Source organism: Papio anubis, chromosome 11 (genome assembly GCF_008728515.1).
Source record: "Papio anubis isolate 15944 chromosome 11, Panubis1.0, whole genome shotgun sequence".
Classification (NCBI taxonomy): Eukaryota; Metazoa; Chordata; class Mammalia; order Primates; family Cercopithecidae; genus Papio; species Papio anubis.
In genome coordinates, this window is record NC_044986.1 from 64804485 (window position 1) to 64828104 (window position 23620).

A 23620-nucleotide genomic window follows, 5' to 3' on the forward strand; every position below is an offset into this window, starting at 1 on the left:
TGCAGTGGCTGGATCTCAGCTCACTGCAAGCTCCACCTCCCGGGTTCATGCCATTCTCCTGCCTCAGCCTCCCGAGTAGCTGGGACTATAGGCGCCCGCCACCTCGCCCGGCTAGTTTTTTGTATTTTTTAGTAGAGACGGGGTTTCACCGTGTTAGCCAGGATGGTCTCGATCTCCTGACCTCGTGATCCGCCCGTCTCAGCGTCCCAAAGTGCTGGGATTACAGACGTGAGCCACCGGGCCCGGCGCACTTTCATTTCTTCATTCATAAAGTGAATACGACCACCACTGAGGTCCAGGGCCAAATAGCTAACAGAAACATTATGAAGAACTTTGCAGACATCCAGCCCAGAGTCAGGGAACACAGCCCTCATCTGGTTTCTCTCTTTGGTGTTGAGGGCGGTTTTCCGTTGCTGGCGACCTAGATATTGCTCAATGGTGTCATCTCTGACCTGGCACCTTCTTCATACGTTTATAAACATGCAATTTAGAGATCCTAAAAACTTTTTCTAGAGTTCTCCTGGGAAAAAAGGTAATGACAAAATCTTGACACCTCTCTACTACTTCTTCGGAGACAGAGAGAGAGAGAGTGTGTGTGTGTATGTGTGTGTGTGTGTGTGTTGAGAGAGGTGGAGAAAGAGGGGGAGAGGAGGGGGTCGAGAGGGAGTCGAGGAGGGATTCCAGCTCCAGTTTGGGTAAATCCAGCTCGCGTTTTGCCTGTCGCTCAACTGTGCAGGGTCCAGCGAAGGCAGAGCCTCAGCTTCACTCCCTGAGGTCTGTCCTGGGGAGACACTGCTGCTCCGGGGGGCTGACCTGGCGGGGAGTGGCCGCGCAGTCTGCTCCGGCGCCGCTTTGTGCGCGCAGCCGCTGGCCCCTCTACTCCCGGGTCTGCCCCCCGGGACACCCTCCTGCCCCGCCCAAGTCATGCAGCCCTACCTGCCTCTCCACTGTGGACCTTTGGGAACCGACTCCCCACCTCGGGGGCTCCGGCCTTGACTGTACTGGGAGTCGGTAGGCGCCCTCCCCTACGCGCCCGCGCCTCTCGCGCCCGCCGGGGCCCCGGGCTCCAAAGTTGTGGGGAGGAGCGCGAGTTGGAAAGTTTGCTCGAGGGCTGATGCAGGCTTGGAGCTGGGGGCCGTACGCTGCCCTGGGAGTGTGACCCGGCCAGCGGTGAGTTGGGGCCGGGGCAGAGGGTAGGGGTGCGGGGAGGGAGGACTCCGACGCCGGGCCCGAGGGGGGTCTGGGAGGCGGCGCTCGGCGCGGGCTGGACTGGCCAGGGCTCTGCGTCCTTGGCTCTCCCGCGGCCGCAGGGGTGGGCTCGTTCCCCGCCGCGACCCCCCACCCCGGGACGCTTGGGGCGCTTTTGTTGCTGGAGGTAAACAATGCCCCCGGCCGGAGGTCTCGGCCACCCGCCCGGGAGGCCCCGACACAGCGCCGGGTGGGGGGCAGCGGGGGCGACTGGGGCTCTGACCCCGGGCTGCGCTGAAAAAGGGCTGGGGGAGGGCAAGTGTGGCTTGGGGGAGATGGCTGAATGTGCCAGTGCTTCCCTGGCCCCTTTGCGGAGTCGGAGGTCCGGGCGCCTCGGGATAAGGAGAGGCTAGAGTCTGTGCAAGTTGTGAGTGGGGAGCCCGGGCTGTCCCGTGCTCAAGCGTACCCCCTAAACAAGTTTTCTTCCTCCCTCCATATTTATATGAGAGACAGGTTGATGGGGAAACGCTTTGGCGCCTGTCTCCCCGAGAGTTGTGGGAGGACGGCTCCAGGGATGAAACGTTTGGAGTGGAGGCAGTGGTGGAGTCTTGCTAGGAGTTGGCTTGGAGTTGTTAAGGATCAGGGAAGAAGGGAATACGGAGTAGAGTGTGTTCTGTCAAAATGGCATTTAAGAAACTCATTTGTGAGCACCACTGGGTCGCAGGACGCGCTGGCGTTGCGATCCCATCAGTCCCCGTCTGGCGGGATCCTGGAGCGGGCCCTGAGGGTGGGAGGTGCGCGGAGCTTGGTGCTGGGGCTAGTCGTGCAGCACGTGAGGGGCCTGGTCCTCGCCCGAGGGCTAGGAGGCTGCCGCGCAATCTACCGCCCCCAGAGAGAAAATGCTCTTCCCCTCTCTGTGCTTCCCTCCTTCCCTCTCCCCCGCTCCGGTCCTCCCTCGCTCGCCCCGGGCTCTTCTCTCTCTCTCTCTCTCTCTCTCTCTCTATATATATATATATATATATTCTACAAGAAGTGTTCTGGAAGGGGACTGGCCGGCGCTGGTAATCTTTCCACGTGAACGAGAAACCCACGCTGGGCATTTCTGATCCACTAAAAACTAAAGTGTCTCCAAAAGAACATTTAAAGGTTCAGCCTCAGAGTCTTTCCCGCGCCCCCAACTCGTCCTTCTCCCAAATTAACCAACCTTTCTGCATACGTCTCTTAGGGTGCCTCTTCCCCTCCGCCCCGGTTCCACTCTGGGGCACTAAACGAGCTGCACAATACGTCCTAGTAATGACCGGTTTTTGAAGAAATGTTTGAAAAGTGCTTTAAGACCTTGGAGCGAGAACAGGATTAGGTACACAGACCTGGGCCGGCGGGGTGAGCCGCGCGCGCCACTGGGAAGAGCGGCGCTGTATAGCAGCAGCCCCAGGTCTCCCCTGGACCTGAGTGTGCTCGGCGTCCCCACCCCCAATATAAAGTAAAATAAAAGCAATGGTTTAATTAGGCCTCAGGATACGAAAAAATATGGAAAAGGAGCTTCTTAACCAGTTAGGGCAACGGTTATTTGGAGCATATTACGAATTTATGACTACAATTAAACCAGGGGCAGGGGTACATGTAGATAGGTACGGAAATAAGGAGATTAGTATGAGTTAATAATCAAAAGACTTAGGTGAATCAAACCAAGAATCAAAAGACTTAGGTGGTTTTTGGTGTGTTTCCCGATTTTATCGGTATTGGTCATAGGGGTCCCCCTTTTCCCCAATTAAGGGGTTTTAATTAGCTTGTCAACCTCTCTGTCTTTAAAGCTAAGTTGTAGTTTCAATCAAATTTCAGAATCAAGATATACGGGAAATGGCAGGCAGTGTCCTTTTCTCTTTGCAAAGATGAGGAGTCCAGGCTTACAACTCTGGGACTGCCACTTTCCATTTTAATGAGAGTTAACTATCGCTCTCCGGGCTGGTCTTCCAGAATGGATGGGTGGGAGGGTTGGGTCTCCACTGTCCCTGCCCTTTGTTTCTCTTCCTTCTCCCATCTGATTTGTCTCCCCTCCCCCACCTTCTGAGCGTCCGTATCTTTCCTTTCCAGCACATTTGATTTCCCCTCTCCCCTTGGTCTTTTAGTCTTTGGCCTTTTGATCTCAGTTGTCTTTTAATATTCTAGTTTTATTACTATAGATGTCGAACCCCTTCCTCAGTTTTTACTGTAAGTAATTTTTCCCCTTCCTCAGTTTTTTACTATAAAATTCTTTCCCTTCTTTCGTTTTTGGCCTTTTTTGTTTTCTTTTTGGGCATTTTCTTCCTTCTCATGCTTTTTCTTCTACTTCCTCCTAATGTGTTTTATGCCTTTCTTGTCTTTGGAAGGACCGTTCTATGTCCATTCTAACGTCTCCCTTCCCTTTTCTTGGCCCTTTCCCCCCCTTTTCCCCCTTCCTCTCTGCAGGGCAGAGGGGTGTTTTACATATGGAAGGAGCCATTGACTAAATGTGCTGGCATTCTAGTGAGTTTCCCTGAACAGCTTTTACATGTGCCGAGGGCTCTTACACTTCCTGTGGTAGAAAACTATCTAGGAACTGCAAGCAGTTGCCTGCCTACTCTTCCTTTAGAGGTAGAACTTAGTTGCTGGAGGAAACTGAGCCGGGTGCTGCCTTTTTAAAATAAATGTTCTAAATCTTGTTTTTCTCAGCCAAGTGCAAGAGCCTTTAAGTTCTGTGGAGCTGAATGGAGGGACTATGAAATCAGTCTGTTGCAACTAGCTCTATGTGTGCAAATACCACGTTTTTGGCCACTGCTGGTAGTGGAAAGAATTGAAATATGACTTTAAATTAACATGCAGGCTGGATCGTTACATCAATTAAGCATTTTTGCCCAGAGGATTTTGGGGGAATCCAGAAAAAGGACGGATATAGGTGGGAGAGGATCTTTCTGACATGTTGCTATCAATACTAGTTTTTTTTTTTTTTTTTTTTAAGTTTTTTAAATTATACTTTAAGTTCTATGGCACATGTGCACAACGTGCAGGTTTGTTACATATGTATACCTGTGCCATGTTGGTGTGCTGCACCCATTAACTCGTCACTTACATTAGGTATATTTCCTAACACTATCCCTCCCTCCTTCCCCTACCCCACAACCGGCACCAGTGTGTGATGTTCCCCTTCCTGTGTCCAAGTGTTCTCATTGTTCAATTCCCTCCTGTGCAAACCATATTTTTAAAAAACTAATCACCCCTGATATCAATCTTGTTTTTCGTAAGAAAATATGGGTGTGAAAATCAGGAATTATTTAGAAGTAATTTCTTTTTATTTATTTATTTATTTATTTATTTATTATTATACTTTGAGTTCTAGGATACATGTGCATAATGTGCAGGTTTGTTACATATGTATACTTGTGCCATGTTGGTGTGCTGCAGCCATCAACTCATCAGCACCCATCAACTCGTCATTTACATCAGGTATAACTCCCAATGCAATCCCTCCCCCCTCCCCCCAATACTAGTTTTTTGTTTGTTTGTTTTTTGTTGTTTGTTTTTTGTTTGTTTGTTTGTTTTTTGAGTCTCTGTCTCCCAGGCTAGAGTGCAGTGGTGTGATCTTGGCTTACTGCAACCTCTGCCTCCCGGGTTCAAGCAATTCTCCTGCCTCAGCCACCGGAGTAACTGAGATTACAGGCGTGTGCCACCACACCTGACTAATTTTTGTATTTTTAGTAGAGACAGGGTTTCACTGTGTTGGCCAGGCTGGTCTTGAACTCCTGACCTCAGGTGATCTGCCTGCCTCGGCCTCCCAAAATGCTTAGATTACAGACAAGAACCACCACACCCGCCAGTTCTCTACAGAAAACCCTTACACTTTAAGAAGCCAGCTTTTCATTCTCTAAGCAAGGTAATTATTTTAAAAATTTAGTTGGGTTGGCCGGGCGCGGTGGCTCAAGCCTGTAATCCCAGCACTTTGGGAGGCCGAGATGGGCGGATCACGAGGTCAGGAGATCGAGACCATCCTGGCTAACACGGTGAAACCCCGTCTCTACTAAAAATACAAAAAACTAGCCGGGCGAGGTGGCGGGCGCCTGTAGTCCTAGCTACTCGGGAGGCCGAGGCAGGAGAATGGCGTGAACCCGGGAGGCGGAGCTTGCAGTGAGCTGAGATCCGGCCACTGTACTCCAGCCTGGGCGGCAGAGCAAGACTCCGTCTCAAAAAAAAAAAAAAAAAAAAAAAAAATTTAGTTGGGTTATTATCTCCTGGCCTATAATTTTGGATCGCATACTCTGTAGTTCCCTTGTCACAAAGACATTTTATGGGGGAAAATGTTCTATTGTTTTCCTTTTTTTTTGTTTTCAGAGTCTCGCTCTGTGGCCCAGGCTGGAGTGTAGTGGTGTGATCTCAGCTCACTGCAACCTTCATCTCCTGGGTTCAAGTGATTCTCCTGCCTCAGCTTCCCAAGTAGCTAGGATTACAGGCATGCGCTACCATGCCCGGCTAATTTTTGTATTTTTAGTAGAGACAGGGATTCACCATGTTGGCCAGGCTGGTCTCGAACTTCTGACTTCAAGTGATCCACCTGCCTCAGTTTCCCAAAGTGCTGGGATTATAGGCGTGAGCCACCGTGCCTGACCAAAATAATGTTCTGTTGTTGTTTGGGGGTCTTGGTGCTCTCTGGTGTAAAGAGCTGTTGATTGAGTAATGTTTTACATCACAGAAATGGTTTTTCGTTTTTCCCTTCCATGACAGTAAGAACTCACAGGATGGTGTCCATTAATTGCACATGATTCCCCTCTTGGGCCAATGATATATGCTTAATAACAGGGTCTCCAGTCTTATTTTCTTCTCATATCATTTTATCATGAAGCTATCTCTGCAGCACTTTCACGGACTCTTGAAGACATTCCAGGTTAGAATAAAAGTAACTTTCTCATGCCTGTAATCCCAGTGTTTTGGGAGGCTGAGGCAGAAGGATCATTTGAGGCTAGGAGTTTGAGACCAGTCTGGGCAACATAGTGAGATCAATCCTCATCTCTACAAAAAATAAAAAGAACTTAGCCAGGCATGGTGGCCTGTGCTTGTAGTTGGGTGGCTGAGATGGGAGGATCACTTGAGTCTAGGAGTTTAAGGCTATAGTTAGTGATCACAGCACTGCACTCCAGCCTGGGCAACAGAGCAAGATCTGTCTGAAAAAAAAAAAAAAAAACAACGAATATTGAGAGGCATTGAAATATCAATTTTTATCAGAAATGAAAAATGGAAGTAGAATTAGGGAAGAGTGTACACAGGGGAGATTTGACTGCTGGAAATATTTTAGTTCATGTGAGTATTTATTTGAAAATACACATTTTTGCTGGACATGGTGGCCCACACCTGTAGTCCCAGCACTTTAAGAGGCTCAGGAGGGCAGATGACTTGAAGCTAGGAGTTTGAGAGTGGCCTGGGCAGCATAGTGAGTCTTCACAAAAGAAAGAAAAAATTAGCCTGGTGTGGTGGCACGTTCCTGTAGTCCCAGCTACTTGGGAAGCTGAGGTGGGAGGATCACTTAAGCCCAGGAGGTCAAGGCTACAGTGATCCTTGATACACATGAGTGACAGAGCAAGACCCTGTTAAAAAAAAAAAAAAAAAAAAATATATATATATATATATATGCATGCACACACACACAGACACACACACATTTTTGTATGAATTGAATACTCTATGATAGAAGCACTAAAAATGGAAGTAAATCATTTAATAATGTTTACAAAAAAGAAATTAATTTCCAGAGGTCTTTGAGGTAATTCCATATTTAAATGTGGACCTATTTAATGGAGTGGACTACATTCTCTTCCCCTTGCCTCCACAAATTTCAGGATAAGCTTGCTACCCTTACTCCATGAGTTCGGCTCTTGGGACAACTTAGTTTGTCACAAAAGAAGTTTATGTTTCAATAGTGGAGCCAAGAGTGATAAAAATCAGGGTCTTGCCGGAAGGAGTCCTTATTTTGTTTCTGGTTGTCTCTGATTCCTTGGCTGGGTGGTACTCAGTGATTTTCTCCCCTGCAGTTGGGTTTTTCAGGGGTCATTGGCCTCTTTCGTGATCTCGTAAAAAGGCTGTTACCATTTAAAGAGGCCACATCTTCGAAATCCATGTTGTTCATACCTTTTCTATTTCCTTGACAGGCTGTTTTTTAGGAGATAGGGTTTGAATGATAAAGATTATCTTAATTACAAGTCTGAATTTCTAAAGCACTTCAATTTAAAAATATAAAAGAATATAGGAGAGACAGAGATCAAATTGTAAACCACTTTCAAAGCAGATCCCATGACACCCTCTGGCATACCCAGATTACTTGCCTACATATATGAATTTTAATTTTTGTGGCTGATTGCAATGACTAGATGATATACTCCTAATAATTTTTTAGCAGTATAATCTTGATACAAGAGAGAAAGCATGCTTTTAATGATAGTGTTGAATTTTGAGAGATTAAAATGAATTGCTTTTTCTAATGAAAAATGCATCCTGATAAAGGTATTTGTTGACTTTTTGGAAATTCAAATTGGAATGTCTTGTTTTCTGAAAATCTTGTACAAAAAGCAGTGGTCTTTGGAGAAAATATCCTTCAGTTTTTCACAGCCAAAGACTGAATTACTGCAAGCCAAAACTTTTTTTTTTTTGGAAGAAGGGGAAAGCAGTAAGCTTAGATGCCAAGAATTCAAGTGAAGTATTCTCTGGCCTAGTGTTTGTATTTAGTACAGATTTATCAAAATGTTATTTTTTGTGTATTTGATGTTATCGCTAATGTCTATTTTAAAAGTCTTAAAGACACATTACATTGACTAAATGTAGTGTGCTCTGGGAACTCTTATGTGTGTAACCTACTTAGTGCGTAAGGTGGGAACAGAACCAAAAGGAGATCTTGGTCTGGAGAATATAACAAAGTCTGGGTTAAACTGGTTCCATAATAATGATAACTACCACTTATTTTCTCTTTCTCTTTTTTTTTTTTTTTTTTGTATTTTGAAGTTGCAAACAGCCTTCTTTTTTTTTTTTTTTTAGCTCCTATTTATGAAACACCTATCATGTGCGAGCCCTGTGCTAAGCCTTTACACATATTATTTCATTTTATTCTCATGATAACCCAGTGAGGTCAACACTATTAGACTTTCTTTTGTATTACACACGAAGAAACATAGGTATAAAGATACCAAGAAACTTGTCACAATCTACTAATATTTATAAACTGAAAACTGAACCCAGGTCAGCGTACTTCCAACGTCCATCTTTTTACTCTGCTACCCATGTCCCCTTACACTCAACCACAGATACCACAAGGATGAAACCAATGCCACTAGGTTTTTCCTGTGGGAGCCTATTGAAACCTCAAAACTACCTCATTTTTGATGAAGGAACATGGACTCAGTTAAGTAGTTCTCTGGACACATAGCTGGTGATCACAGATTCAAACCCAGGACTTTTTGATGTGAGATCATCTCTAGACATGAAACTAACTAGTAGGTCCCAGGATTACCTGGGTCAGATCAGTAATTTTTAAACAGATTGAACCGGGGAGGGTTCCAGTGATTCTCCTGCCTCAGCCTCCCAAGTAGCTGGGATTACAGGCATGTACTACCACGACTGGCTAATTTTGTATTTTTAGTAGAGATGGAGTTTCTCCATGTTGGTCACTCTGGTCTCAAACTCCCGACCTCAGGTGATCTGCCCTTCTCAGCCTCCCATAGTGCTGCTGGGATTACAGGCGTGAGCCACTGTGCCTTACCGGGTTTGTTTTTTTAATCTATTTTTAATTTTTCTCAGACTTTGGGAGGCTGAGGTGGGTAGATAACCTGAGGTCGCGAATTGGAGACCAGCCCGCTCAACATGCCAAGATCGTGCCATTGCACTCCAGCCTGGGCAATAAGAGCGAAACTCCTGGCCGGGCGGGTGGATCATGAGGTCAGGAGATTGAGACCATCCTGGCTAACACGGTGAAACCTCATCTCTACTAAAAATACAAAAAATTAGCCGGGCGTGGTGGCAGGCACCTGTAGTCCCAGTTACTCAGGAGGCATGGTGGCACATGCCTGTGGTCCCAGCTATTGGGGCAGCTGAGGTGGCAGGATTGCTTGAGCCCAGGAGGTTGAGGCTGTAGTGAGCTGAGTTTGCACTACTGCACTCCAGTCCGGGTAAGACCCTCTCTCAAAAAAAAAAAAAAGAAAGAAAAAGACTTGTGGGATCTTTTAGAAGGAATTTTAGAACCAGCAGTCTTTGAATTGAGTCAGGAGAAAGAAAAGAGGGACATTTCTGGGTTTGGGGAGTGTCCACCACAATGCCTTGCTTAGACATAGCGGGTACTCAACAGATGTATTGGACCTGTGTGTCTTATCTGTAACCTAATTTGTCAATACTGTCTCCTGAGACTTTATGCTGTTTTGGTGTGCATGTGAAAAGCTCAAAATTTGTGGATTGTTAATTGGAATGTGGTAGGAAGTGTTGGATCTCCAGGGAGGAGAGTTTCTTACGTTATATAAACCTCTTCTTCTGGTTTAACCAGCTTTACTGTCAAACAGATGATACTTCTCCCTGTATAGGGATGTGCTCAGGAAAGAGATAATTTTTAAAGTATCCACATTTGTAAAGATTGGGATTTAAGCTTTAAAACACATATAATGGCTGGGCATGCTGGTTCACACCCGCAATCCCAGCACTTTGGGAGGCAGGGAGGGTTGCTTGGGGCCAGGAGTTCAAGGTTACAGTGAGGTATGATTATGTCACTGCACTGCAACCTGGGCAACAGAGGGAGACCTGTCTCAAAAAAATAAATACATAAAAATCAATAAAATCATGCATGAAACTACAAGGGGTGTGGTTTCTAATACAGAGAAAACCCCATGCTTACCTTATTTGAGGAACTTCATCAACTTAAATCATTTGTTGAGGCAACTAAAGAAGCTTTATAGTGAATCTAAGGTTTAAAGGATACTTTAGTATTTTTTTTTTTTTTAAATAATTTCAACTCTTCTTTTAGGTTCGGGGGTACATGTGCAGGTTTGTTACATGGGAATATTGTGTGATGCTGTGATTTGGGGTGCAACTGCTCCTGTCACCCAGGTAGTGAACATAGTACCCAATAGTTTTTCTTTTTTTTTTTTTGAAATGGAGTCTCGCTCTGTCACCCAGGCTGGAGTGCTGTGGTGCGATCTTGGCTCACTGCAACCTCTGCTTCCCAGGTTCAAGTGATTCTCCTGCCTCAGCCTCCCGAGTAGCTGGGATTACAGGTGCCCGCCACCATGCCCAGCTAATTTTTGTATTTTTAGTAGAGACGCGGTTTCACCATGTTGGCCAGGCTGGTCTCGAACTCCTGACCTCAAGTGATCCACCTGCCTCGGCCTCCCGAAGTGCTGGGATTACAGGCATTAGCCACCATATCCAGCCAGTACCAGATAGTTTTTCAACCCTTGTCTTCATCCCTCCCTCCTTCTCTAGTAGTCCTCAGTGTCTATTATGACCATCTTTATACCCATGAGTACCTGATAAGTGAGAGCAAAAGATACTTGGTTTTCTGTCCCTGCATTAATTCTCTTGGGATATTTTAGTACTTTCTGTGTTGACTATATTTTCTTTTGCAGTAAACAATTCTCAGTTCCATGATTTTAATTATTAAAAAAAATTTTAATTATAAAAAAAAATTACAGCGTGGTGGCTCACGCCTGTAATCCCAGCACTTTGGGAGGCCGAGGTGGGCGGATCACGAGGTCAGGAGATGGAGACCATCCTGGCTAACATGGTGAAACCCCGTCTCTACCAAAAATTAAAAAAAAAATTTTTTTTTTTTTTTTGAGACAAGAGTCTCACTCTGTCGCCCAGGCTGGAGTGCGGTGGCACGATCTTGGCTCACTGCAAGCGCCGCCTCCCAGGTTCACGCCATTCTCCTGCCTCAGCCTCTGGAGTAGCTGGGACTACAGGCACCCACCACCACGCCCGGCTAATTTTTTGTATTTTTAGTAGAGACGGGGTTTCACCATGTTAGCCAGGATGGTCTCGATCTCCTGACCTCATGTTCCAACCACCTCGGCCTCCCAAAGTGCTGGGATTAGAGGCATGAGCCAGCACGCCCAGCCCTGTTATTTCATTTCATTTCATTTCATTCCATTTCATTTTTTGAGATGGAGTCTCGCTCTGTCACCAAGGCTGGAGTGCAATGGCACAATCTCCTCTCACTATAACCTCCGCCTCTCATGTTCAAGTGATTCTCCTACCTCAGCCTCTTGAGTAGTTGGGTTTATAGGTGCGCACCACCATGCCCAGCAATTTTTTTTTTTTTTTTTTTTTTTTGAGATGGAGTTTCACTCTTGTTGCCCAAGCTGGAGTGCAATGGCACAATCTCAGCTCACTGCAGCCTCCATCTCTCAGGTTCAAGCCATTTTCCTGCCTCAGCCTCCCGAGTAGCTGGAATTATAGGTGCCCACCACCACGCCCGGCTAATTTTTTTTGTATTTTTAGTGGAGACGGGGTTTCACTATGTTGGCCAGGCTGGTCTCAAACTCCTGACCTCGTGATCCGCCCACCTTGGCCTCCCAAAGTGCTGGGGTTAGAGGCGTGAGCCACCGCGCCTGGCCACTATTTTAATTTTTATTATTTATTTATTTATTTATTTTGAGACGGAGTCTGTCTCTGTCACCCATGCTGGAGTGCAGTGGCGCGATCTCGGCTCACTGCAAACTCCGCCTCCCAGGTTCACGCCATTCTCCTGCCTCAGCTTGCTGAGTAGCTGGGACTATAGGTGCCCACCACCACACCCGGCTAATTTTTGTATTTTTAGTAGAGACAGGTTTTCACCGCGTTAGCCAGGATGATCTCAATCTCCTGACCTTGTGATCTGCTCGCCTCGGCCTCCCAAAGTGCTGGGATTACAGGCGTGAGCCACCACGCCTGGCAATTTTCGTATTGTTAGGAGAGACGGAGTTTCACCATGTTCACCAGACTGGTCTCGAACACCTGACCTCGTGATCCACCTGCCTTGGCCTCCCAAAGTGCTGGGGTTACAGGCATAAGCCACCGCGCCTGGCTGCTATTTTTATTTTTATGAGATGGAGTCTGCCTGTGTTGCCCAAGCTGGTCTTGAACTCCTGGCCTCAAGTTATCTTCCTGCCTCAGTCTCCTAAAATGCTGGGATCACAGGCATGAACCACCGCTCTTGGTCCTTGCTTTTAAGTGGCCGGGCATGCTGGCTCACACCTGTAATCCCATTACTAGGGGAGGCCAAGGTAGGTGGATGACTTGAGCCCAGTTAAAGACCAGCCAGAGCAACATGGCGAAAACCAGTCTCTACAAAAAATACAAAAATTAGCTGGGTGTGATGGTGTGAGCCTGCAGTCCTAGCTACTTGGGGGGCTGAAGTGGGAAGATTGCTTGAGCCTGGGGAGGTCCAGGCTGTGGTGAGCTGTGATCATGCTTCTGCACTCCAACCTGGGCAACAGAATGAGATCCTGTCTCAGAAAAATAAAATAAACAATTAGTAGTGAATATTCTATTTTAAATAGGGAAATGCATAGGAAAAAGACTCACTTCAGTGTTTTCTGTTGTTATTTCAGACCAAAACCTTGTGTGACTGAGCTCAAGAGCAGTGCATCCAGATTCTCCTCAGAAGTGAGACTTTCCAAAGGACCAATGACTCTGTTTCCTGTGCCCTTTCATTTTTTCCTACTCTGTAGCTATGTCTCGATCCCGCCATGCAAGGCCTTCCAGATTAGTCAGGAAGGAAGATGTAAACAAAAAAAAGAAAAACAGCCAACTACGAAAGACAACCAAGGGAGCCAACAAAAATGTGGCATCAGTCAAGACTTTAAGCCCTGGAAAATTAAAGCAATTAATTCAAGAAAGAGATGTTAAGAAAAAAACAGAACCTAAACCACCCATGCCAGTCAGAAGCCTTCTGACAAGAGCTGGAGCAGCACGCATGAATTTGGATAGGACTGAGGTTCTTTTTCAGAACCCAGAGTCCTTAACCTGCAATGGGTTTACAATGGCGCTACGAAGCACCTCTCTTAGCAGGCGACTCTCCCAACCCCCACTGGTCATAGCCAAATCCAAAAAGGTTCCACTTTCTAAGGGTTTAGAAAAGCAACATGATTGTGATTATAAGATACTCCCTGATTTGGGAGTAAAGCACTCAGAAAATGATTCGGTTCCAACGCAAGACACCCAAGTCCTTCCTGATATAGAGACTCTAATCAGTATACAAAATCCCTCTTTACTTAAAGGTAAGAGCCAAGAGACAACTCAGTCTTGGTCCCAAAGAGTTGAGGATTCCAAAATCAATATCCCTACCCACAGTGGCCCTGCAGCTGAGATCCTTCCTGGGCCACTGGAAGGGACATGCTGTGATGAAGGACTATTCTCTGAAGAGACATTTAATGATACCAGTGGTTCCCCAAAAATGTTTGCTCAGGACACAGTGTGTGCTCCTTTTCCCCAAAGAGCAACCCCCAAAGTTACCTCTCAAGGAAACCCCAGCATTCAGTTAGAAGAGTTGGGTTCACGAGTAGAATCTCTTAAGTTATCTGATTCTTACCTGGATCCCATTAAAAGTGAACATAATTGCTACCCCACCTCCAGTCTTAATAAGGTTATACCTGAATTGAACCTTAGAAACTGCTTGGCTCTTGGTGGGTCTACGTCTCCTACCTCTGTAATAAAATTCCTCTTGGCAGGCTCAAAACAAGCAACCCTTGGTGCTAAACCAGATCATCAAGAGGCCTTCAAAGCTACTGCAAATCAACAGGAAGTTTCTGATACCACCTCTTTCCTAGGACAGGCCTTTGGTGCTATCCCACATCAATGGGAACTTCCCGGTGCTGACCCAGTTCATGGTGAGGCCCTGCGTGAGACCCCAGATCTACCAGAGATTCGTGGTGCTATTCCAGTCCAAGGAGAGGTCTTTGGTACTATTTTAGACCAACAGGAAACTCTTGGTATGAGTGGGAGTGTTGTCCCAGACTTGCCTGTCTTCCTTCCTGTTTCTCCAAATCCAGTTGCTACCTTTAATGCTCCTTCCAAATGGCCTGAGCCCCAAGGCGCTGTCTCATATGGACTTGCAGTCCAGGGTGCTATACAGATTTTGCCTTTGGGCTCAGGACACACTCCTCAATCATCATCAATCTCAGAGAAAAATTCATTACCTCCAGTAATGGCTATAAGCAATGTAGAAAATGAGAAGCAGGTTCATATAAGCTTCCTGCCAGCTAACACTCAGGGGTTCCCATTAGCCCCGGAGAGAGGACTCTTCCATGCTTCACTGGGTATGGCCCAACTCTCTCAGGCTGGTCCCAGCAAATCAGACAGAGGGAGCTCCCAGGTCAGTGTAACCAGCACAGTTCATGTTGTCAACACCACAGTGGTGACTATACCAGTGCCAATGGTCAGTACCTCCTCTTCTTCCTATACCACTTTGCTACCCACTTTGGAAAAGAAGAAAAGAAAGCGATGTGGGGTCTGCGAACCCTGCCAGCAGAAGACCAACTGTGGTGAATGTACTTACTGCAAGAACAGAAAGAACAGCCATCAGATCTGTAAGAAAAGAAAATGTGAGGAGCTGAAAAAGAAACCATCTGTCCTTGTGCCTCTGGAGGTAAGCAGACAGTCAAAGGGCGGGGAGACAGCTGATACTTGGTATAGTGATCTATATGCAGAGACACCTCTAGTGTCTCTGTGTAATAGTGAATTGTTTCACTATTAGGTATTTTTACTTTGGTACAATGTTACTTTAAGTTATCCATACAAGAATTCCTGGACCTACCTGAAGTATGTCTTATGCAGTGATGCCTTAGCTAGCTTATTTTTAGAATTTGTCCCAGAAAACTAGAACATACATTTTTTTCTCATTACAGGATTTGATGGAAATGTAGAGAAATTGTATGAAATGTGGTTTTGCAAAGATTTCCCCTATGCCTCTTTTGGCTAGTTGTGTGTCTTTTTTGGCAGTCACAGATTTAAAAATTAAGAGTGGAACAAATTCATTAACTCCATAGCAGCCTGAAAAACCAGAGGAATTAAACATCTTTCCTTTTCAAAGAATACAGTTGCATCCCTAATCTTGAAACTTTGCTTTGGAGATATAGCAATAATACAGCTTTTGTCTCAACTTTTGGTGAGTGATTTCTACCTGCTCTACTAACCTCATAGGGTTGTTGGGATTAAAGGAAAATGGCTTGTAAACTCAAGTAATATACAAACATTAGTTCTTATTATAGTTAATGAACCTAAGGTAGTTAAAGGATCTGTTGATTTAGAATTTATTTAAAAACTTTTAGGGAGCTTGGTTAAAACTCAATATTACTTTTTCGGCCTTTTGAAACACCTGTCAAATATGATGTTTTATAATTTTTAGATTACACATTAAAGTTATGTTTATTATGTCTATTATGAATGCAGGTATAGTAGAATAGATGGACTTAGAAGTATTGTAGGCCTGGTGTGGTAGCTCATGCCTGTAATCCCAACACTTTGAAAGGCCAAGGCGGGCAGATCACTTGAAGTCAGGAGTTTGGGACCAGCCTGGCCGACATGGTGAAACCCCATCTCTACTAAAAATACAAAAATTAGCTGGGTGTGGTGGCAGTTGCCTGCAATCCCAGCTACTCTGGAGGCTGAGGCAGGAAAATCAGTTGAACCCAGGAGGCAGAGGTTACAGTGAGCCAAGATTCCAGCCTAGGCCACAAAAGCGAAACTCTGTCTCAAAAATAAATAAATAAATAAATAAAGTATTGTGGCCGGGCATGGTGGCTTACACCTGTAATCCCAGGACTTTGGGAGGCCAAGGTGGCAGATCACTTGAGGTCAGGAGTTCGAGACCAACGTGGGGTGAAACCCCATCTCTACTAAAACTACAAAATTAGCCGGGCATAATGGTGCACACAGGTAGTCCCAGCTACTCAGGAGGCTGAGGCAGCAGAATCGCTTGAACCCAAGAGGTGGAGGTTTCAGTGAGACATGATCGCACCACTGACCTACAGCCTGGACAACAAGAGTGAGACTCCATCTCAAAAAATAAAAATAAAAAATAAATAAATAAATGAATGAATAAATAAAAATGTTGTGAGGCTGGTCACGGTGGCTCACACCCGTAATCCCAGAACTTTGGGAGACTGAGGTGGACAGATCACTTGAGGCCAGGAGTTCGAGACCAGCCTGGCCAACCTGGCGAAACCCCATCTCTACTAACAATATAAAAATTAGCCAGGAGTAGTGGTGCATGCCTGTAGTCCCAGCTACTCTGGAGGCTCAGGCACAAGAATCACTTGAACCTGGGAAGCAGAGGTTGCAGCGAGTGGAGATTGCACCACGGCACTCCAGCAGGGGCAACAGGGAGAGACCCTGTCTCAAAAAAAAAAAACAAAAAAAAACGTATTGTGAGGTTTAGGCCAGGCATGGTGGCTCATGTCTGTAATCCCGGCACTTTGGGAGGGCTCAGACAGGTGGACTGCTTAAGCCAAGGAGGTCGAAATCAGTCTGGGCAACATGGCAAGACCTCATCTCTACTAAAGATACAAAACTAGCTCTGGATGATGGCACGTTCCTGTAGTCCCAACTACTTGGGAGGCTGCAGTGAGAGGATCGCCTGAGCCTGGGAAGTCAAGGCTGCAGTGAACAGTGATGGTGCCACTGCATTCTAGCCTGGGTGACAGCAATGAGACCCTGTCTCAAAAAAAAAAAAAAAAAAAAAGGATTGTGAACTTAAAATTCAGTAAACTGTTTCTATTTCTTTTTTGGTTTTCATTTTCTTTTCTGAGACAGAGTCTCACTCTGTCATCCAGGCTGAAGTGCAGTGTCATAATCTCGGCTCCCAAGTTCAAGCAACCTCTGCCTCCCAAGTTCAAGCAACCTCTGCCTCCCAAGTTCAAGTGATTCTCTCTTGCTTCAGCCTCCTGCGTAGCTGGGATTACAGGCGCCCACCACCATACCTGGCTAATTTTTGCATTTTTAATGGAGACAGGGTTTTGCCTTGTTGGCCAAGCTGGTCTCCAACTCCTGACCTCAGTTGATCTGCCTGCGTCAGCCTCCCAAAGTGCTGCGATTACAGGCATGAGCCACTGTTCCTGGCCTTCTATTTCACTCTTGACTTAAATTATCAGTTTAAAAATGCTAACTTTGGCTGGGTACAGTGGCTCATGCCTGTAATCCCAGCACTTTGGGAGGCCAATGCAGGCGGATCATGAGGTCAGGAGATCGAGACCATCCTGATTAACACGGTGAAACTCCGTCTCTATTTTTAACAAAAACTTAGCCGGGCGTGGTGGCGGGCGTCTGTAGTCCCAGCTACTCAGGAGGCTGAGGCAGGAGAATGGCGTGAACCTGGGAAGCGGAGCTTGCAGTGAGCCAAGATGGCACCACTGCACTCCAGCCTGGGCGACAGTGCAAGACTCCATCTCAAAAAAAAAAAAAAATGCTGACTTTCGCTGCTCATGGTGGCTCACGGCGGTAACCCCAGCACTTCGAGAGGCTGAGGGGAGAGGATTACTTGAGGCCAGGAGTTTGAGACCAATATAAGCAACACAGCAAGACCTCATTAAAAAAAAAAAAAAAAAAAAAAAACCACATAGGTGGTCCGGGTGCGTTGACTCACGCCTGTAATCCCAGAACTTTGGGAGGCCAAAGTGGGCAGATCACCTGAGGTCAGGAGTTTGAGACCAGCCTGGCCAACATGGTAAAACCCTATCTCTACTAAAAATACAAAAATTAGCAGAGCATGGTGATGCACACCTGTAATCCCAGCTACTCAGGAGGCTGAGGCAGGAGAATCTCTTGAACTTGGAGGGGCGCGCTGCAGTGAGCCGAGATTGCGCAATTACACTCCAGCATGGGTGACAGAGCAAGACACTGTCTCAAAAAACAAGAAACAAAAAAAACATTGCTGGGTATGTTGGCATGCACCTGTATTCCCAGTTACATGAGAGGCTGAGGTGGGAGGATAGCTTGAGCCCAAGAGTTCAAGGCTGCAGTGAACTATGATGGCACCACTGCATTCCAGCTTCAGGGACAGAGCCTGACCCTGTCTCAATAAATAAATAAATAACGCTGATTTTTTATTTGTCTGAGACACTGCAAATGAGAGATCAGACATTTAATAAATCATGTATTGATGGGCATTTAAAGTGTTTCTAAAATACTTTGTCAAAAATCTTACTGAGCCTGTAATCCCAGCACTTTGAGAGGCCAAGGCATGTCGGGAGTGGTGGCTGGCAAGAGGACTGCTTGAGCCCAAGACTTTGAGATAAATAAACTGGGCAACATAGCGACATACGCCTCTACACCAAAATTTAATTTAATGTAATTTAATTAATTTATTTTTGAGAAAGAGTCTCGCTCTGTCGCCCAGGCTGGAGTGCAGTGGCATGATCTCAGCTCACTTAACCTCCAACTGCCGGGTTCAAGCCATTCTCCTGCCTCAGCCTCCCGAGTAGCTGGGATTATAGGTGCCTGCCACCATGCCCAGCTAAGTTTTGCATTTTTAGTAGAGATGAGGTTTCACCACGTTGTCCAGTCTGGTCATGAACTCCTGACTCAGGTGATCTGCCTGCCTCAGCCTCAAAGTGCTGTGATTACTGCGCCTGGCTGATTTTTGATTCTTTATAATATTTTTATTCTTTTTTTAAAGCCCTGACCATGGCAAGGACAGATTTTGAAGTTTTTAGCGAGTCCTGATAAGAATTTTTACATTTAGCTGGGATTTGGACAAAGCCGCCCGTTAAGACATTTTTAGGAGCAAAATAGAGAAAGATCTTATTTGATGCTGAGTGATGGATACACCTGGGGGACAGAGGGGATGCTTTTGCTTTGAATAGTGTTGCTAATTGCTGATTTCTGGTCTAAATTGGGGTGCTGGGACTACAGACATGAGCCATCACGCCCACCCCCAAAATTTTAAAAAAGAAAAAATTAGCCAAGCGTGGTGGCTCATGCCTGTGGTCCCAGCTACTCGGGATGCTGAGGTGAGAAGATTGCATGAACCTGTGAAGCTCAGGTTGCAGTGAGCTATGATCGTGCCACTGCACTCCAGCCTGAGTGACATAGCAAGCAAGACCCTGTCTGAAAAAAAAATAATAATAATTACCTTACTGAAATGTATAATCGTCTTTCACTCAATCAAGTCGCTTCACACATGTGGTAACAGATAAAATGTGGCCAGTTACTGATGGTTTACTAAAGATATTGGTAAAGTAACATTTAGCAATATCTCTAGTAGAGAGACCTCCCTTGTAAGCTACTGGTTTGTAGCATTGCCAAATGACATCATTGTAAAAAAACACTGTATCTCTAATGGATATGAACACATTTGTTCTATTCTTTCCCAAACCTGCTCTTTCTCTTGCATTACATGTTTGGTTCAGTGCCATTAACACATGATCACCCAAAATAGAATATTCAGTATCTTCGCCTCCTTCGTTCATCCATCCAAATTCTTTTGTTCTACAAGTTCTGAACACTACCACCTCTCCATTTTCTTGGCCACTGCTATAGTGAGGCCTTTATTTCTTAAACAGGATAATTTCAGTGCTATCTTTATTATCAACAAGTATATATTGCACTTCTCCTAGGCTATGCACTGGAAACATAATCATGAGCATTCTAGCCACCAGGGAAATCAGGAAGCTGAATAATAAGCTCTCCTTAGGGTAGTTCAAGTTTTCCTTCTGAAAAACATGATTCTTCGATCTAACTACATGTAGTGTTCTGTTTATGTGATATATTTCACTCAAAATAAAACAAAAGAAATAGAGCAAAACTTTCAGGGCCTTAGAATGATTAGATGAAGCCTAGATTCATTAGCAGGGAATACAGGACCTTTAAGATTTTTGCAAAACTCACTTCTGTCTTTTCTGCCTTCGTGTATCTTCACTTTCTACTTGCTGCAGCAGCATCCGACTGCATACATTCCCCCAGTGCACGTTCTTGCCTCAGTCTCCAGGCCCTAGTCATGCCCTTTTTCCTTTCTCTGTCTTCTTTTTTTGAGACAGACTCTCACTCTTTCCTTCTTTTTTTTGAGACTGAGTTTCACTCTTGTTGCCCAGGCTGGAGTGCAGTGGTGCGATCTCAGCTCACTGGATCCTCTGCCTCCCAGGTTCAAGTGATTCTCTTGCTTCAGCCTACCTAGCAGCTGGGATTACAGGCGCACACCACCAAGCCCAGCTAATTTTGTATTTTTAATAGAGATGGGGTTTCTTCATGCTGGTCAGGCTGGTCTCAAACTCCTGTTCTCAGGTGATCCACCCGCCTCGGCCTCCCAAAGTGCCGGGATTACAGGCGTGAGCCACTGCACCCGGCTGAGTCTCACTCTTTCACCTGGCCTATTTTATTATTTTTATCTTATCTTTCAGTATGAACCAATGCATTTTTATTATATTCAATTTTATTTATTTATTTATTTATTTATTTTGAGACAGAGTCTTGCTCTGTCACCCAGGCCGGAGTGAGGTGGCATGGTCATGGCTCACTGCAGCCCTGACCTCCAGGCTCAAGTCATTCGCCCACCTTAGCCTCCCAGTAGCTGGTACTACAGGCACATGCCTGGCCAGCTTAAAAATCTTTTGTAGAAGACTGGGCATGGTGACTCCCGCCTGTAATCCCAGCACTTCGGGAGGCCAAGGAAGGTGAATCACTTGAGGTCAGGAGTTCAAGACCAGCCTGGCCGACATGGTGAAAACCCATCTCTACCCAAAATTCAAAAACAATTAGCCGAGTGTGGTGGGGCACGCCTGTAGTCTCAGCAACTCGGGAGGCTAAGGCAGGAGAATGGCGTGAGCCCAGCAGATGGAGGTTGTGGTGAGCCAAGATTGTGCCATTGCACTCCAGCCTGGGCAACAAAAGTGAAATTCCATCTCAAAAAAAAAAAAAAAAATATATATATATATATATATATATATATGGCGTGGTGGTGGCCCACACTTGTGATCCCAACTACTCAAGAGGCTGAGGTGGCAGATTGGTTGAGGCTGCAGTGAGCTGTGATCACTCCACTGCACTCTAGCCTTGGTGACAGTGAGACTGTGTCTCAGAAAATACAGAAAAATTCTGAAGGAGTCTCTCTGAATTTATTCTTGTTTGAGGGTTGCCTGTAAGAAATAAAATATGTTTAGCCCCTAAACATAGATTATTACATTGTAGTCTCCCATTCTTTAATTGCATGACAGCGTGTTATGTAATCTTCTGAGAGGTATCTTTTGGTCTTGAAAAAAACTTAATTGTCATCTGTCAAGCCTAATTCAGCTTACTCTTCTTGATATTCAGAATTACAGATAATTAAAACTGCTAGCTTTGTCACGCTCAGTCATCTAGGAATTTGCTTTCAGTTGGGGTTTTCCTCCTGTGCGTTTGTAATTTAGCATTTTGAAATATATGCACTACCCTATTTATTGAACAGTAAGAGATTGTTACAAAAAAGGAAGGGGGGATTGTAGAGCTATTCGCAGACATTAGAGAGTAGCTGCTTTGGGCTGGGCACGGGGGCTCACGCCTGTAAACCCTGCACTTTGGGAGGCTGAGGCAGGCAGATCGCAAGGTCAGGAGATCGAGACCATCCTGGCTAACACGATGAAACCCCATCTTTACTAAAAATACAAAAAAATTAGCCAGGCGTGGTGGTGGGCACCTGTAGTCCCAGCTACTCAGGAGGCTGAGGCAGGAGAATGGCGTGAACCTGGGAGGTGGAGCTTGCAGTGAGCCAAGATTGCGCCACTGCACTCCAGCCTGGGCCACAGAGCAAGACTCCGTCTCAAAAACAAAAACAAACAAACAAACAAACAAAAAAAAATATATATATATATAAAGAGAGTAGATGCTTTGGCTAGACTACACTTTCACAGGTAATTTTTAGTATGTGTGAAAGCCAAAGAAAACAAAATTGGCCATGGGGGACTGGCGCATGCCTGTAATCCCACCACTTTAGGAGACCGAGGCAGGCAGATCACTTGAGCCCTGGCATTGGAGACCAGCCCAGGCAACACGGTGAAACCCTGTTTCTCCAAAAAAAATACAAAAATATTAGCTGTGCATTGTGGCATGTGCCTATAGTCCCAGCTTCTCAGGAGGCTGAGGCAGGAGGATAGCTTGAGCTCAGGAGGTGGAGGTTGTAGTGAGCTGAGATCATACTACAGCCTGGGTGACAGAAACTCTGTCTCAAAAAAAAAAAAAAAGGGAAAGCAATCTAAAGTTGTAGACTGTATCTCTAAAGACAGGGTCTTTATATATCTCTAGCCAGGTAATTTTGGTGTAGTATCATGCATTTAATTAACTTTCATTGAATGACTGGACAATTAGTTTGCAAGTTTAGTCAAACTGAAATAATCTCTCATATTTACTCTGGTTAGTGTATTTTTTGTCTAAAATATTAAAGGGCTATTGTGTACTTGGTTAGTTCAAATAGCAGCATATTACATGACACTTTTTTTTTATTTTTGGAAATGGAGTTTTGCTCTTGTTGCCCAAGCTATTGTGCAATGGCATGATCTTGGTCACCGCAACCTCCACCTCCTGGGTTCAAGCAATTCTCCTGCCTCAGCCTCCCGAGTAGCTAGGATTACAGGCATGCACCACCCCGAGTAGCTGGGATTACAGGCATGCACCACCATGCCTGGCTAATTTTGTATTAGTAGAGACAGTGTTTCTCCTCGTTGGTCTGGCTGGTCTTGAACTAATCTCAGGTGATCCGCCGACCTTGTCCTCGCAAAATGCCGGGATTACAGGGTGAGCCACCGCACCTGGGCTTAGATGACACTATTAAGTCATCTTATGCGCCATATTCATTACCACGATAGCCTCTTAACTAATGCAAATTCCACTGGAAAAAAATCGTAATACCTGCATGGGCTGTGTCTCAGGAGCTAAAAAGTTAAGTAGTGTTAGTATGATACAAATTGAACCACTGACTATCCACTATTTTATGTGCAGATCTTTCCATGTGTTGATAGTGTAGCTCCAGGGCTGTCATTTCAGAATTGCTTGACACACTCATATCATTTTATCCCTTTTGGTGGTAGTGGGGGCGGGGCTAGCCTCTCTTGGCCATTGCTTTTCTCAGTTTTCAAACAGCCGTATCTCATTTTGGCATATGTTACATATGGCATATGGAACAAATTTTTGCTACCAACTCTTTCAATTGAGGGCAGATGTTATATGTACTTAAATATGTCTTTAAGGAATCTCTTTGTATCACTACTGAGACTTCAGTAGCATACTGCACCACAGAACTGGACTTCGGGAAAAAAAAAATAAAAAACACCAAACTTTTGTTGTTTAGTAGATACTCGTGTATAACCTCCAAGTATGTGAATATAAAGGCATGTTGCCTGACTCTGACCCATGGGTGTTAATTTCTGAAATTTTGTCACAGTAGTTCAAATCTTACCCATCATTTTGTATGTATTATCTTTTCTAGGAAGAAAAATTTGTAAAACTGCCCAACATC

General features: G+C 45.3%; 1 protein-coding gene across 2 annotated transcripts in view; it reads left to right on the top strand.

Annotated features, from left to right (window-relative positions):
- Window positions 1-202: 202 nt before the first annotated feature.
- Window positions 203-23620, top strand: part of TET1 (tet methylcytosine dioxygenase 1) — a 142080-nt gene continuing 118662 nt past the window's right edge. The window contains exons 1-2 of one of the 2 annotated variants that reach the window (XM_009214801.4): window positions 203-1170; window positions 12753-14788. In XM_009214801.4, coding sequence (XP_009213065.1) covers window positions 12875-14788 — 1914 coding nt within the window. In that variant the 5' untranslated portion in view covers window positions 203-1170; window positions 12753-12874. The remainder of the gene's footprint in view (window positions 1171-12752; window positions 14789-23620) is intronic. The other variant, XM_003903859.4, reaches the window with a different exon arrangement.